Genomic DNA, 17190 nt, shown 5'->3' on the forward strand with positions numbered 1-17190 from the left:
TGTTTGTGTCGTTCAGGCGTGAGCGTCGATCATGCCGAGCAGAAGCCGGGGTTCGTTCGAGGATTCAATCACCCGTGCGGCTGGTTCTGTGTGCCGACGGAGGATCCCGCTGTCAGTCTACTGACCGGATACATCCAGACGGACCTGAGGGGAATGGTGCCGCAGACGGCCGTGGATTCGGCCATGGCTTCTGGACTGGTCAGATTTTTCCATGATCTCAGACAAGCTCTGAAAGTTTAGCCTCCATGAAACACAGAACTGGAATGTATGTGAAATCAATATGACGTATGTTGTGATATTGCTGCTCTCCACAGATACTGTAAATGATCCTCACAGGACACATTTATTTATTATTGCACTTCATGTTTTGTTTTTGTTCACGTTTGCTTTTGGTTTAATGTGATTTTAAACCATTGTGATTTTTTAATACAGGTATTTTTCATAAAATTATGTTTTTAAAAAAAATCTTATTAATAAATTGTATGACATTCTCCATTGTCTCTCTTTCTGAGCACCTGGACTTCATAAAAAAAAAAAAAAAAAATCACAGTTAATTTGTTTAACCTAAGTATTTACATATAGATTTGTGTGACTGTTCAACTGATTTGTTTATTTTCCTCAAATGGATGAAATGTTTAAAGGAAACCGAACAGTTTGATGGTGAAATAAATATTTTTTTTTCTTATTAACCCTTTCAAGCATGAATTATGACGACCTAATGATTTTTTTCTTATGTTTTTATTGCTCTTTAAGGCATGAAAAATAAGATTTGAACTTTTTTTTTATATACAAATTTTTTCAATGAGATTTTTACCTGAGTGGACAGTATGCATTTATGGTTTTAACTGAAGAGATACTGAATTAAACATAATACAGTAATAACACAGTAATACTATGTGTGTTTAACAAACCAATGAAAAAATGATATAAAAGCATGTGAAAACTGTGAAAAAAAAATACAAAAAAAATATACACCTTCAATTATTGCAAACACAATTGAGTTTGTTCCCGTTTGACCAGCAGATGGAGAAGAACTTCATACAACTTCATCTTTGATGTCAGAATATGAGGACGTGATTCCATCAAAGATCTGGTGAAGGTCTAACTCTGTGGAAACTCAACTCAGACTATGTTGAAAACATTCTACCAGAGTACGTCGATTTACCCTTATTAGCTGATCAAATTTCTACCATAGCTCTCCTCTCTGAGTAAACCTCAGACTGAAATCTACATTGACCTGTTGATTTAAAACTAGAAAAACTTGTAATCAGGTGATTTCATGTGTTGGGGTTAATGCATTACAAGTAACGTGCATTACGTAATCAGATCACTTTTCTGGTGTAACGAGTAAAGTAACGCATTACAAGTAACGTGCATTACGTAATCAGATCACTTTTCTGGTGTAACGAGTAAAGTAACGCATTACAACGAGTAAAGTAACGCATTACAAGTAACGTGCATAACGTAATCAGATCACTTTTCTGATGTAACGAGTAAAGTAACGCATTACAAGTAACATGCATAACGTAATCAGATCACTTTTCTGGTGTAACGAGTAAAGTAACGCATTACAAGTAACATGCATAACGTAATCAGATCACTTTTCTGATGTAACGAGTAAAGTAACGCATTACAAGTAACATGCATAACGTAATCAGATCACTTTTCTGGTGTAACGAGTAAAGTAACGCATTACAAGTAACATGCATAACGTAATCAGATCACTTTTCTGGTGTAACGAGTAAAGTAATGCATTACAAGTAAAGTGCATAACGTAATCAGATCACTTTTCTGATGTAACAAGTAAAGTAACGCATTACAACGAGTAAAGTAACGCATTACAAGTAACGTGCATAACGTAATCAGATCACTTTTCTGATGTAACGAGTAAAGTAACGCATTACAAGTAACGTGCATTACGTAATCAGATCACTTTTCTGGTGTAACGAGTAAAGTAACGCATTACAACGAGTAAAGTAACACATTACAAGTAACGTGCATAACGTAATCAGATCACTTTTCTGATGTAACGAGTAAAGTAACGCATTACAAGTAACATGCATAACGTAATCAGATCACTTTTCTGGTGTAACGAGTAAAGTAACGCATTACAAGTAACATGCATAACGTAATCAGATCACTTTTCTGATGTAACGAGTAAAGTAACGCATTACAAGTAACATGCATAACGTAATCAGATCACTTTTCTGGTGTAACGAGTAAAGTAACGCATTACAAGTAACGTGCATTACGTAATCAGATCACTTTTCTGGTGTAACGAGTAAAGTAACGCATTACAACGAGTAAAGTAACACATTACAAGTAACGTGCATAACGTAATCAGATCACTTTTCTGATGTAACGAGTAAAGTAACGCATTACAAGTAACATGCATAACGTAATCAGATCACTTTTCTGGTGTAACGAGTAAAGTAACGCATTACAAGTAACATGCATAACGTAATCAGATCACTTTTCTGATGTAACGAGTAAAGTAACGCATTACAAGTAACATGCATAACGTAATCAGATCACTTTTCTGGTGTAACGAGTAAAGTAACGCATTACAAGTAACATGCATAACGTAATCAGATCACTTTTCTGGTGTAACGAGTAAAGTAATGCATTACAAGTAACGTGCATAACGTAATCAGATCACTTTTCTGATGTAACGAGTAAAGTAACGCATTACAACGAGTAAAGTAACGCATTACAAGTAACGTGCATAACGTAATCAGATCACTTTTCTGATGTAACGAGTAAAGTAACGCATTACAACGAGTAAAGTAACGCATTACAAGTAACGTGCATAATGTAATCAGATCACTTTTCTGGTGTAATGAGTAATCAAATCACTTTTCTGATGTAACGAGTAAAGTAACGCATTACAAGTAACATGCATAACGTAATCAGATCACTTTTCTGGTGTAACGAGTAAAGTAACGCATTACAACGAGTAAAGTAACGCATTATAAGTAACATGCATAACATAATCAGATCACTTTTCTGGTGTAACGAGTAAAGTAACGCATTACAACGAGTAAAGTAACGCATTACAAGTAACGTGCATAATGTAATCAGATCACTTTTCTGGTGTAACGAGTAAAGTAACGCATTACAACGAGTAAAGTAACGCATTACAAGTAACGTGCATAATGTAATCAGATCACTTTTCTGGTGTAATGAGTAATCAAATCACTTTTCTGATGTAACGAGTAAAGTAACGCATTACAAGTAACATGCATAACGTAATCAGATCACTTTTCTGGTGTAACGAGTAAAGTAACGCATTACAACGAGTAAAGTAACGCATTACAAGTAACATGCATAACATAATCAGATCACTTTTCTGGTGTAACGAGTAAAGTAACGCATTACAACGAGTAAAGTAACGCATTACAAGTAACGTGCATAATGTAATCAGATCACTTTTCTGGTGTAATGAGTAATCAAATCACTTTTCTGATGTAACGAGTAAAGTAACACATTACAAGTAATGTGCATTATGTAATCAGATCACTTTTCTGATGTAACTGTAAATTACATTCTAATAACACAAATGCATTTATTTACAGCCAAAAAAGTTACTGCAGTATGTTCAAAAATAACAGTCACAGTAATAGTATGAATTATAGCTGAAATATAGCTAGTGATGCATGATGTCCAAATTTAGTGGACAGATGATTAATCGCAATTTCCTCCCAATCTAAAATCAGTTCTTGGGAAATTGAACAATGAGATGACTCTTTAGATGTTACCTGATGCTACAACATTTTATTTATTTATTTATTTATTTTGCCTGCAACAGTCTCCTGGGGTAGGATAGAAAGAATGGATATATATTCTGGAGCAGCTTGACTTTTCTGAGAGGCCGTCGGAGAAATAAATTCCACATACAACGGCTTGCCACTCGGTGGCTGTGTTACAGGATGATGCACTAGTGTCCACTGTAGTGAACCCAATGCGTGAAAGGGTTAAATTAAGATAACGAGTTTGTGCTTTACTGCGAGGTGATAGCTCTGTCCATTTGACATATTCAGTAGATGTTTTATCCAAAGTAACTTACAAATGAGAAAATCAAAAACCACCACGAGAGGCAGTAACATGAAAACACTGCAAACCAAAGTTCAGGCTCTTTTTCTCAAAGGTAGACAGAAACTCAGATGTTCTGTTGGATTTTGCTAAATCATTTCAGTGAAAGTCAAAAACCTTTGCATTTTAGGTGCTTGTTAGTTCATTTTAAATGATAAATTAATTTCACGTCCATGGACACGGCATAATAATACATGGATAATTAAGCAAAAAAAAATCAATTTAACAATAAAAAATAAACTGATAAAATACCATTTATATTGTAAATAAAAACCTGAATATTTTTTTATTTTGCAACTTCAATGTCCGTTTCAACCGCGATGACGTTGACGTAGAAACTCCGCCCACCGACGCAGCTGCTTCTTGTGCGTGCGCGCTCGCGGCGGCGGAACGAGTGATCGGAGTTGAAGTTCGTGCGATGAGTGTCTCTCTGGATCCCGATCCGTAAATGAGGTTCGGCTCCTTTACAGCTTCTAACGCGCTCCCTAGGCGCGGATATGTGAGTTTGACAGCCGGTAACGGGACAGACGGTCTCGGGTTCAGTTCGATCCGGTGATGCGGTTCGGTTCGGCTCGGCTCGAGTCTCCATGACAACAGAATCAGCGGAGTGAGTAACTTTAGTAAATAAACACACACACGTTTATCTTCACGGAGATATTTATAACGGATCGACAAGTTGTTGTGGCGATTGAAGCTTCAGAAGGTTGTTTGGATTCTTCAGGGTTTGATTTTTGCTGTTTTGTTGTTGTTGTTTGTGTGTGTGTGTGTGTGTGTGTGTGTGTGTGTGTGTGTGTGTGTGTGTGTGTGTGTGTGTGTGTGCGCGCGCGCGCGCGTGTCCTTTAAGATCCACTTACTGGAAAATCCTGTTTCTGTTTCGCTATGAATCCGGAGGGTTTCCCCTCATCCCGCTCTGTTTATGACACACATGTGGCCCGTTTTACTGTTTGTCTATTGTTCAGACCTTCTCTGACCACTGAATGTCTGCAGCTTCTCACATCGCTGTGGTTTGGGTTTGACAGCTTTATGAAAGTGACAGATTCTCACAGTTCGACGAGCTGAACTGAATCAGTGAGATTTACTGTCACAAACAGATGCTTTGGGATGAGCTTTATCTTATGCTGTAGACTGAAGTACATTGCTGTTGTCATGATTATTATGGGCTGCTAAGAGTTTCCTCAAGGGTCTCTGACTGCAGCAACGAGTAAAGTAACGCATGACGAGTAACGTGAATCATGTAATCACGTCACTTCTGATTTAACGAGTAAAGTAACGCATTACAATAACGTGAATTATGTAATCGCGTCACTTTTCTGATGTAACGGTAAAGTAAAGGTGATGATACAGGGGGCAGCTTTTTGAGCAATGTCGCTGGGCAATGTTGCCATCAACGGGCAACCTGATGAGACACAGGGCAACTAATTAGGGCAACAGACAGTTGGCAGCAACTAATCAGAGAGGAGCAAATCTATTGCCAACTCAATAAATGCTTTATTATAAACACTTGTTAGGCACTTTATTTCAACTTTTCAAATATTTTCTTAATTTTTATTAAAAATAAATGCCTTTCCGATCTGATTTGTGACAGGAAAAGGGAGAAGAGCGAGTTCAGCAAAAGGCGGATTCGAACCCGCGTCGATCGCATCAAAAGCTATTCATGTGTCAAACGCCCTACAGCCTACACTACTACAGCCGTTAAACAGACCCCGTCTTATTAGTATTTAACTGAAATCTTTAAACGGCTTCATTACAGCATACACACATTACTTCGGACAGTTGTTGGCATTTTAAGCAATATATGAGGTAAATTCCATGTTTTGGTTGACGCATGACAACTTACTAGCGTAAAAAGATAAAAGTTCACACTCCTTTTCTCCGCTCCACTGCCGCTGAGGCGCCGCCATCTTGTTTGAATTTTTCTGAAATCTCCGAACCGGTCACGTGATCGGCTGCTAACATTCTGATTGGAGGATCTCAAAAAATTGCCCACGACCGATCTAACGTATCCAGATATATATTAGTGATGGGAAGTTCGGATCATTTTACAGACTCAGACTTTTGAGTCTTGTTCAACAAAATGAACGAATCTTTTTTCGAGTCATTTCGTTCATTTTAGCAAAATGTAATTAAAATGTTACGTGTTACTTCCCCAACACATCTACTACTTATGTAAACGTTGATCCCACTACAAACAATACAAAACTACAATGCTATAAGATTCAGAAATGATTAATTCATTACCTGGGTCTTCAGTTTATGACAAGCTGATTAAGCTCACCTCACCTCTTGTCTGACAAGTCTTCGGGTTTAAGTCATTCCTTAATGACGTGACAGGCAGTCCCATGCTAAACCAATGCATTCTGAAGCCCCGTTCACACCGCCAGCGACTTTTTCGCTGCATGTCGCTAGTCTCCTACTGTGAAGTTGCTTGTGGGCGTTCCTAGTGCTGTCGCTCTAATGTCATTGGTAGACTGCACATCTGATCATATCTATAGAAAATGCAGTCACAAATGATATATAAAACTAAGAAATCATTCTAATTGGACAAGGAATTAGGTTTAAAATAATTAAAAGTAACATTCTGCTGTTGTAGAGTGTTGTGACTGCAGAGCTCGGTGCATTAAATAATTAACTAGATTAACGATCGGTCTATCAACAAATTAAACTCACTCATACTGTCAAAAATACTAAAATGTCATTCGAATTTGACAAATAATCAATTTTCTTGTCCCTAATAATAAACACAATGCAGGGGAAACTGTAATATGAACTGCAGCAGTGCTAATGCTCACAGCATCATATAATAACAACACAAAATGTATGAATCAAACTCACAAGACTGCCGACCGTTTCTTTTCCACGCATCATTTAAATTATATCCATGTATGTACAGTCAAATCATATAAAACAGTGAAATCGCTCCGGAACTATCCCTGTCTGTCTTGCCTGCACTCGAGACGGTGACGTGAGCTCCAGAGAGCTTCATTCCTATTGGCTGTCGCTCGCGAAATTCGCTCCTGATTTGCATAAAGTTGAAATATCTGAACTTTTGTCGCTTGTCTCTCGTCGCTTGCCACGCCTACATTCCGTCGCCAACGGTCACTGTCGCTCTTGTCGCCGGAAGTCGCCAGCGCTCCATTGAAATGAATGGGATCCTGTCGCTTTGTCGCTGGCGGTGTGAACGGGGCTTGAGCCGGAAAGAGAACTGATTAGTTCATTTCATGAGTCTTTCGGGTTTTTGAGTCGTTCCTTAAACACGTGACAGACCCATACGCTAAGCCAATGCATTCTGAGCCGGAAAGGGAACTGATTAATTCATTTCATGAGTCTTTCGGGTTTTGAGTCGTTCCTTAATCACGTGACAGACCCATATGCTATTTCTGACATTTCTGTCACTGTTTTTGTTACTGTTTCTTGGGGATCTGTGGTGTGTTATTATAAATAAATAAAGCCCTGTTATAAATAAAATATTGATTAATTTATCTTTTTGACTGTCTATCTGTAAATAAACACTAGGTTATATAATAATATAATAATCCAAGCCTACAATACAAAGTATTTGTAGCCTAGTTTGTTCATTTTTACTCCAATTTTGAGTTTGCTGTTATAATAATTGCTTTTCCTAGGCAGACTTGACATATTGGTCTAATATATGTATAAGAAAATTGCTCAAAAAGGACATAATGACATAAATTAAAAGCAAATAACATTTTGAATTTGAATTATTAATGTTAGTTTAAAACATCAAGGTTATGATAACTTCAGCTTTAACAGTTGTAACACAAACTCAAACAAAACTGGAGAGTTAACGTTATTTACTAATAAATATAATGTGCTTGGGTCACACAGCATTGGTTAGCGTATGGGTCTGTCACGTGATTAAGGAACGACTCAAAACCCGAAAGACTCATGAAATGAACTAATCAATTAAATCATCAGGTGAACTACTACTAGCAGTACAGAACCTGTAGAATATTGCACATGCGCGACTGAACGAATCACCCCCCGAGACGACTCGTTCTTCCCGAGTCACATTAAAGATTCGTTCAAAATGAACGAATCGTTCAAGAACGACACATCACTAATATATATTTGTTGCTCATTCTCAGTGGGAAAGTGCCCGGCAACATTGCTCAAAAAGTTGCCCCGTGTATCATCACCTTAACACATTAACACAAGTAACGTGAATTATGTGATCAAATCACTTTTCTGATGTAACTGCAAATTACATTCTAATAACACAAATGCATTCATTTACAGCCCAAAAATGAGCCTGTGCTTTAACTGTAAGATGCTCTCAGCTTGGGTGGATTTGCAGTGCAGGAACTATGGAAGCTTGATTCCACCATAGAATAAAATATAAAAAAGTTATCTCAAAGTTTTCTCATAATTGTGAGATATAAACTTGCAATTGTGAGATAAAAATGTATAATCATGAGATAAAGGCCCGGTTTCACAGACAGGGCTTAGCCTAAGCCAGGATTAGGCCTTAGTTCAATTAGGATATTTAAGTAGCTTTTATAAACTTTCACTAGAAAAAAACATTACTGGTGTGCATCTTGAGACAAAACAATGACAGTACAAGTTTCTTTCAGATAAAACAGCTCAAACACGCATTTTAGTCTAGGACTAGCGTAAGCCTTGTCTGTGAAACCAGGGGATAATGTCATAATTGTGAGATAGAAAGTCACAATTAGCTTCTTAATGTGTTATTCTGTGGCAGAAACGAGCTTCCATCAGCAGCATCTCAGTACGGTTATTCTCTGGTATCTCTGCGAGCAGCTGTGAGAAAACAGCAGATAACAGCACTGCCTCGGCCTGATAACAGACGGACACTCGCTTCAGCTGCGCGTGTTTTCTGACCGTTTGTCATGTTGTTGTGAGCAGGACTGCAAGCAAATGAAAAGTTCAGGAAAGCATTAAAGTCTGTGTGAAATATCTGGCTCCAGTAGGGCAGGATCTTATTCCCGTATTTATTGAACGCTGGGCATTATTACGTGAGGATTGAGACGCTTTTGTCTCTCGTTTATATCTCATTCTTCCTCACTCAGATTGTATCTACAGCTGTGTGACACGAATAACTCCAAGATTACTTAATTTAGATGCGCACAAATATTGCATTATGGTGGATATTAATGTGTTTTCGAAGTGATCAGAATTGGAGGAGTCTCATTTCAGATCATGTGGAAAAATCTGGTCTTGTGTGTTTTTTGTGCAACACTATCGCATCTCTTCTGTCTTTAGAGAAATATGCATTGATGAATCAGGTCAAATAAACGGCTTTCTGATGTCACGCCGCATGAGCGTCTGCATTCACACATCTGATCAGAGAGGATCATTCCTAAACAACAGACGACCTCGATTAGAGTGAACTGTGTGTGTGTGAAAGACTGAATTAAACCCTCGAGTTTGTTTTCAACAAGATGTTTATTTTTAAGGGAGTTGAAGCAGGATGGATTCTGATTGGCTGTCAGTGTTTTATCCTTCATCAGCTGGAGAAAACATCATTCTGAAAGTGATATCCTTCCTCTGTGCCGTTATCATTATAGCTGTGCTGCGGACTCTGATTTTCTTTCACGTTTAGAAGGATTTTTAAACTATATCTTCTCTTCATATATTTCTTAAACTAACGGGCCTTTAGGAGTCTCTCCTGATGAAATAACTTTAAATAGTTTTAGTCAGCTTTCATGGAAACACGTCGTTAACTTCTCTGTCCTTCAAGGAAAAACCCAAGAGAGCAGTGACTGTCAATCACACGATTAAATCACGCTCTAATAAAATGCACATGCTCTGATGTTTCAGTTCCTGTTTCTGAGAGTCCAGGTTGTCGGTGATTCACGCCGTCGACAGTGTTTTTAAATACGGCTCCACACACTCCGCCTGAGCCGCGGCTGCAGAGCAAACTCCTACTGGTCACTTCACATGTGGTCTCTGCTTCTTTTCACCCGTATGAGAGTCTGGCGAGGGTTCATGGGTCAGTTACTGATCGGTGTCGTTCTCTCTCTCTGGCCCTGCTTACAGCTGGTGTTAAGATGCGTTTGGGTCGATCGGATCACAAGCAGACGAGGGAGACGCATTCCCGTTTACACCTGGTGTTTTAATCCGTCTCTTTTGTCCATTTTCAACCACTCCTGTCCTGTTTCTTCGAGGGGAGGGTCTATGGGCAGGTAAATGTGTTTTTTCAGATCTTTCGATCTAATGGGCAAAATAAGCTCACGCAATTTACAAATGAACGCAACTGGAGAATCAGCTTTCGTTTCTGCCCTGACAGCCACTAATAGTGTGTGTTAGACATCAGGAATGGCGAGAGAACATTGTGCTTGGTACTTGGGTCTTCAGTCAACAACTTTAAAGAGCACTTCCCATAATGTTTAGGCGTTAGGTCAGTAGTGGGTCTTTTAGAGGCTGTTCGAACACATTTGACCACATGAGCGACCCTACAGAGCACCTGATGACCAGTTCTACAGTTCTGTAACACTGACACACCTTCATCTCACGCGATCTGCTGCACTTTACCTTTCCTACATGTGCTTTTTAGCTGCACAGTGTGAGTGTTGTGTGAGAGTGTGTGTAAGTGTTGTGTGAGAGTGTGTGTGAGTGTGAGTGTGTGTAAGTGTTGTGTGAGTGTTGTGTGAGAGTGTGAGTGTGTGTAAGTGTTGTGTGAGTGTTGTGTGAGAGTGTGAGTGTGTGTAAGTGTTGCGTGAGAGTGTGTGTAAGTGTTGCGTGAGAGTGTGTGTAAGTGTTGTGTAAGTGTTGTGAGAGTGTGTGTAAGTGTTGTGTAAGTGTTGTGTGAGAGTGTGTGTGAGTGTGAGTGTGTGTAAGTGTTGTGTGAGTGTTGTGTGAGAGTGTGTGAGAGTGTTGTGTGAGAGTGTGAGTGTGTGTAAGTGTTGCGTGAGAGTGTGTGTAAGTGTTGCGTGAGAGTGTGAGTGTGTGTAAGTGTTGCGTGAGAGTGTGTGTAAGTGTTGCGTGAGAGTGTGTGTAAGTGTTGTGTAAGTGTTGTGTGAGTGTTGTGTAGTGTGTGTGAGTGTGTGTGTAAGTGTTGTGTGAGAGTGTGAGTGTTGTGTAAGTGTTGTGTGAGAGTGTGAGTGTGTGTGTAAGTGTTGTGTGTGTAAGTGTTGTGTGAGAGTGTGTAAGTGTTGTTTGAGAGTGTGTGTAAGTGTTGTGTAAGTGTTGTGTGAGTGTGTGTAAGTGTTGTGTAAGTGTTGTGTGAGAGTGTGTGTAAGTGTTGTGTGAGAGTGTGTGTAAGTGTTGTGTGAGTGTGTGTAAGTGTTGCGTGAGAGTGTGTGTAAGTGTTGCGTGAGAGTGTGTGTAAGTGTTGTGTAAGTGTTGTGTGAGAGTGTGAGTGTGTGTGTAAGTGTTGTGTGAGAGTGTGAGTGTTGTGTAAGTGTTGTGTGAGAGTGTGAGTGTGTGTGTAAGTGTTGTGTGTGTAAGTGTTGTGTGAGAGTGTGTAAGTGTTGTTTGAGAGTGTGTGTAAGTGTTGTGTAAGTGTTGTGTGAGTGTGTGTAAGTGTTGTGTAAGTGTTGTGTGAGAGTGTGTGTAAGTGTTGTGTGAGAGTGTGTGTAAGTGTTGTGTGAGTGTTGTGTAAGTGTTGTGTGAGAGTTAGGGTGTGTGTAAGTGTTGTGTGAGAGTGTGTGTAAGTGTTGTGTGAGTGTTGTGTGAGTGTTGTGTGAGTGTGTGTAAGTGTTGTGTGAGTGTGTGTAAATGTTGTGTGAGTGTTGTGTGAGTGTGTGTAAGTGTTGTGTGAGTGTTGTGTAAGTGTTGTGCAAGTGTTGTGTGAGTGTTGTGTGAGTGTGTGTAAGTGTTGTGTGAGTGTTGTGTGAGTGTTGTGTGAGTGTGTGTAAGTGTTGTGTGAGTGTGTGTAAGTGTTGTGTGAGTGTTGTGTGAGTGTTGTGTGAGTGTGTGTAAGTGTTGTGTGAGTGTGTGTAAGTGTTGTGTAAGTGTTGTGTGAGTGTTGTGTGAGTGTGTGTAAGTGTTGTGTAAGTGTTGTGTGAGTGTTGTGTGAGTGTGTGTAAGTGTTGTGTAAGTGTTGTGTGAGTGTGTGTAAGTGTTGTGTGAGTGTTGTGTGAGTGTGTGTAAGTGTTGTGTGAGTGTTGTGTAAGTGTTGTGTGAGTGTGTGTAAGTGTTGTGTGAGTGTTGTGTGAGTGTGTGTAAGTGTTGTGTGAGTGTGTGTAAATGTTGTGTGAGTGTTGTGTAAGTGTTGTGTGAGTGTGTGTAAGTGTTGTGTGAGTGTTGTGTGAGTGTGTGTAAGTGTTGTGTAAGTGTTGTGTGAGTGTTGTGTAAGTGTTGTGTGTGAGTGTGTGAAACGAGAGCAGCAGTAGTCGTCACAGGAGTGTCAGCCCCTCAGCGCAGCGCTCAGGTCAGGTCAGGGTTCAGCAGGATGTCCGCAGCTCTTTATCACACAAACGCAGATAGAGATCAGGGCGTCGAGATCCAAAACACCTTCAGACGTCACTGTGATTGTGTGCTTCACTCAGCATCTTCTGAAGATCATTATTCACAGATAATTATTCTCTCAAATTTGCATTTGCAACAACTTTACTCATATTTCACCAGGATGACACTGTTAAAAACTCTTATATGTTGTTGTTGTTGTTTTCAGCCCTGGTAAACAATCTGATAAACATCTCCTGCAGTTCCAAAGATGAAAGAAAGTCATGTGGGTTTGAAAGGACAGCATGAGATTTCTTCTGTTTGATGAACAGGGAATAACCTGAAAATAGTATATTACTGTTAAAGATAAAGGATGTGGTGATTGTTTGCTAAGTTTTGCTTTTCAAATTAGTTTCAACTTTTTATTTTCACTTTTGAACTTGAATGCTGTTTTCCCCAGAAAGTGTGTTTTAAAGTAAAGACTGTGCCTGTTTCTCTCCAGGTGAAACTTGGATGGCTTTGACAGCGCTCGTTACCATGGAGACGTCACATGTGAACGGCGACGCCCGGTCAGAGAAACAGGCCAGTGGCGCCGCCCTGCAGGTTCATCTGTACTGCTGCAGAGACGAACCGAGTGCGCTGTCGTATCCGCCCGGAGAATACGTGGCAGAAGAGATCTGCATAAAGGCAGCCAAGGAGTGCGGTGAGTGACGGCTGCGCGACTATGACCAGATTCATAACTTTTTTTTTTTTTTTTTTTTTTTTTTGATTTCAAGGACAAATGCTATTGCTTGTACAGAGATTATATAGACCAGATTCATAACTGATCTGCATCAGTATTGTGTGTGTAGTTACTCATCCAGAACAACTGTGTGTGTGTGTGTGTGGGGTGTGGTGTGTGTGTGTGTGTGTGTGTGTGTGTGTGTGTGTGTGCAGACTCAAGAGGTTGCACTTCATTTCCTCATTAAAACATAATGAAGTTAATCATGTATAACTGCTGGTATTTTGCATGTGCAGAAACAGTTTGGCATGAAAGAGTGTGTCAGGTGTAATTCAGAGCGAGGCGTCTCCTCTCGAGCGCTTAACAGATGCTGTTAGGGTTAAGGTCTGATCACATGTCCCAAATTTCACGGGTAAAAGGTTAAATCAGTGGTGCAGCGACGTATGAAGTCACTTTCAAACCAAGCATCTTTTTGTTGGTCAACACGGTGAATTCGCACGAACCTGCATGAGAGAAATCTTTTGCCCGATTCATGATCGTGTGGATTGGTATTGAAATGACTGGATTTCAACAAGAAACTCATGATTGGATAACTGCACTAACCAGTGGACCAATCGCATCGCAGCATCTCAAATGTTGGTTTGGTGGTTCTGAAACGTCTGAGTCAAAGTCTGTCGTCAGAATGATTTGGTTTAATTCCTCCAGAAGCGTCTCGCATGATTGTACGACACCAGCATCTGAACGCAAGATCACATGACAGCGTTCATCAACTCATTTATGATGACTTACATTTTTATTACTGATATTTTGCGCCATTTTCCCAGGAAGTGATGATTTTGTTCTCTTGAACACATGGGATGAAACGCTGCTTTATTCGCAGATGTTTTAAGCCATATTCCAATTTTGCGCAGAAGTTAAATTTGCAATGGATGGAAACACAGCTGGTGCTACGGTTATATTCTTATATTCTTCGCATTTCGGTGCAAACAGGCTTTTACGATATGGACCTGACAGTAATGCAACAACATGTCAGTAACTGTGTTCATTCTAATGCCTGATGTGATATTAATGATTCATGTACAGTCAGATGATCTTTGTCTGTGTGTCAGTAAAGCTAAACAGTGACTAAAACGCTCAACTTCATGGTGATTAAATTATATATATATATAAAGAATGCTCTCTTTACAATCGCTGGAGCTGTCAATCAAACAGCACAAGTTTATCAGTGACTGAGTTCTGGACTCGAGCCAAAACTCAAGTTTTATTTAACAAATCTCTTATTTACATTGCATTTGCACTGTTAGTTATGATGAAAGCATTTGTTAGTGTACAGAAATTGAGTTTCAATGACGAGATCACTGCTTTCATGAGCTCAACAACATGTCTGTGATCGACTACATGATCATCACTGCAACCTTTCATGCCACGATCTAAATATAATGCAGCACTTTTCATGATTAGTTAACCTTGAGAGCTGTAATAGTAAAAATGTGCTAAAAGTGAGAGTAATACTTAACTATTTCATACGCAAAGATGTCAGCCAATCGCAGCAGTGGCCGTTTACACTGAAGTCTCAGAGACACGCCCCTTAAAACGGAGCGTTCAAATCAGAGGCTAAAACCAGGGTAGAAAAATGCCTTTTATTTCTACATCATGTCAATTTTGGATGTAAAAAGCATACTAACATTATAAGTGCGCCCCAGGAAACATTATAAAACAATAAAACAACACAGTTCACGACCTCTTTAAACCGCCAACACTTCACATGCACGCGTATCAAGAATATCATCAGTGCGTGATAACTTAAATTACATCATGCCAGTAACATGTTAGCGTGTTCAGAGGGGTGAATGCATGTTACTGCAAAACTGTGGCTAGAGTGTTAATGTAGGCTGGTAAACTTCCTGTTCCCACTCTTACCACTTCCTGTTTACCCATCTTCAGGGTTTAAGTAAGTGTGTGAATGACACACCCTGAACTACTTCCTCTTTTCATTCACTTCCCTCTTTAATGCTGCGGCTCTGTCCTCATCACAAACACAGTGAGTGTGTTGACAGGTCAAAGGTCACTCAGGTGATGTTTGATGTGAATGTGTGGCAGGTGTCAGTCCCACGTACTGCAGTCTGTTTGGACTCATGAGAGAGCGAGACCGCGTGTGGCTTCCGCCCAATCACATCTTCAAGATGGAGCCCTCGGCCAATGAGACGCTGCTGTTCAGGATCAGGTGAGGATCAGCTTCGGCAGTGGTCAGCCTGCGTCCATCAGCTCCATCCTAATCCTCTCCGTCTGCAGGTTTTATTTTCCAGGCTGGTACGGCAGCGGCTCAAACTCCGCCCGCAGGTACGGCGTCACCAAGAGTTCAGAGGCACCTGTGCTCGATGACATCACAACGGCCTACCTGTTTGCACAGGTGAGGAGAATCCAGATCCACGACACTGATTTTACAACCGATAGCGTTATTTCATCCTTATTTTGTTTGTGTTTTTCCACTTTCATAGCACTCATTCAATTAATTAGACAATACAACAGTAATTATTGTCATAATAATATAACGTATGATATAAAATCATGAAGAGTGATATTTTACCAGTTTTCTCACGAGAAGCAACACTTCTTATCGTCACACGTGATTTGTTGTGCCATGTGTAGATTTCCATCTGTAAGCAGTCTTATCTTGTCTGTCCGTCTCTCAGTGGAGGTCAGATTTTCTGAGTGGCGCGGTCAGCGTTCCCATCAGCCTGGAGTTTCAGGAAGAGTGTTTGGGATTGGCTGTTCTTGATATGATGCGTTTGGCCAAAGAAAAAGCCAAGTCACCTGTTGACATCTACAACCACAACAGGTGAGAGCTCATTCATGACCTTTGACCTGCCGCTTCCTTGTAGAGTCTGATGGACTAAACTAAAGTCTGCTGTCCTCTTGGTTGATTTGCAGTTACAAGTCGTTCCTCCCGAAGAACATGCGAGCGCACATTCAGAATCAGCACTTTGTGACCCGGAAGCGGATCCGCTTCCGCTTCAGGAAGTTCATTCATCAGTTCGGTGCGTGTAAAGCCACGCCGCGAGACCTGAAGCTCAAATACGTGGTCAGTCTGGAGACGCTGCAGTCGGCCTTCTACACTGAACGATTTCAGGTCAATGAGCCGTCCACAGGGAACGTCACCATCGTCATCAGCGGAAACCACGGGATCCGGTGGTCCCGAGGAAAGGAGGCGAGAGACCGAGAGGTACGGACATGCGTTTATGAGCAGGTTTGAGCTTGGCTGGGCTTGTGACGTATTTAGCAGACACTTTTATCCAAATCAAGTTGCACAGTTAATCTAAATTATGGGATTACAGCATAATGCTCCAGTTGCATCAAATGTAAATGGTCCAAATGAAGCAGCCATTTTTGCTGTGGCTCCTGGGGAGGAATTGGGGGTTTGGGTTAGTTCAGGGGTCGGCAACCCAAAATGTTCAAAGAGCCATATTGGACCAAAAAAACAAAAAACAAATCTGTCTGGAGCCGCAAAAAATTAAAAGCCTTATATAAGCCTTATATGAAGGCAACACAGGCTGTAAGTGTATATTAGCTATATTAGCCTACTATCAAAATGACTAAATAGGCTACAAATACATAATGAGGTATTCCCGAGGTATATATTTAAAAACTGCTGAAAGCTACAGAAAAAAGAAGCAAATGGATCGGTGCAATCCACAGAAACAGCTGGACTCCAGCAGAGAAACATGGATTTGCAGTTATCATTTTGTGTCAAATTGTTGGATTTTGAGGTAAAATCATTCCATATATATTGTATTGTTATATATTATGTTGACAAATCATCTTTTAAATATTTTCCATCTTATATTCTGCATAATTGTGCGTTTTAAAATAAACACTGACAAAAACTATACTATAAAACTATATGTTTTAGGGATGGACAATATGACGATATATATAACATTGATATAACGTTAAGTAATTACGCGGATTTAAACCTAAGTTACCTATATTGTGGTTATATAAAATATTCA

General features: G+C 39.9%; 3 protein-coding genes across 7 annotated transcripts in view; 2 read left to right on the forward strand and 1 right to left on the reverse strand.

Annotated features, from left to right (window-relative positions):
* The window catches only part of stard4 (StAR-related lipid transfer (START) domain containing 4), a 6594-nt gene extending 5896 nt beyond the window's left edge, over nucleotides 1-698 (forward strand). For all 3 annotated transcript variants that reach the window (XM_048165849.1, XM_048165850.1, XM_048165848.1), the window contains exon 6: nucleotides 17-698. In XM_048165849.1, the coding sequence (XP_048021806.1) occupies nucleotides 17-240 (224 nt within the window). In that variant the 3' untranslated portion in view covers nucleotides 241-698. The remainder of the gene's footprint in view (nucleotides 1-16) is intronic.
* bxdc2 (brix domain containing 2) overlaps nucleotides 1-6448 on the reverse strand; it is a 19155-nt gene extending 12707 nt beyond the window's left edge. The window contains exon 1 of the mRNA XM_048165847.1: nucleotides 6368-6448. Coding sequence (XP_048021804.1) covers nucleotides 6368-6448 — 81 coding nt within the window. The remainder of the gene's footprint in view (nucleotides 1-6367) is intronic.
* The window catches only part of jak2a (Janus kinase 2a), a 24158-nt gene continuing 11420 nt past the window's right edge, over nucleotides 4453-17190 (forward strand). The window contains exons 1-7 of one of the 3 annotated variants that reach the window (XM_048165839.1): nucleotides 4453-4699; nucleotides 12689-12745; nucleotides 12962-13162; nucleotides 15281-15404; nucleotides 15473-15590; nucleotides 15874-16019; nucleotides 16112-16403. In XM_048165839.1, coding sequence (XP_048021796.1) covers nucleotides 12973-13162; nucleotides 15281-15404; nucleotides 15473-15590; nucleotides 15874-16019; nucleotides 16112-16403 — 870 coding nt within the window. In that variant the 5' untranslated portion in view covers nucleotides 4453-4699; nucleotides 12689-12745; nucleotides 12962-12972. Of the gene's footprint in view, nucleotides 4700-10225; nucleotides 10257-12688; nucleotides 12746-12961; nucleotides 13163-15280; nucleotides 15405-15472; nucleotides 15591-15873; nucleotides 16020-16111; nucleotides 16404-17190 lie in introns of those variants that run through there. The other 2 variants (XM_048165840.1, XM_048165838.1) reach the window with 2 other exon arrangements.

This window comes from Megalobrama amblycephala, linkage group LG18, assembly GCF_018812025.1.
Source record: "Megalobrama amblycephala isolate DHTTF-2021 linkage group LG18, ASM1881202v1, whole genome shotgun sequence".
NCBI classification, from domain to species: domain Eukaryota; kingdom Metazoa; phylum Chordata; class Actinopteri; order Cypriniformes; family Xenocyprididae; genus Megalobrama; species Megalobrama amblycephala.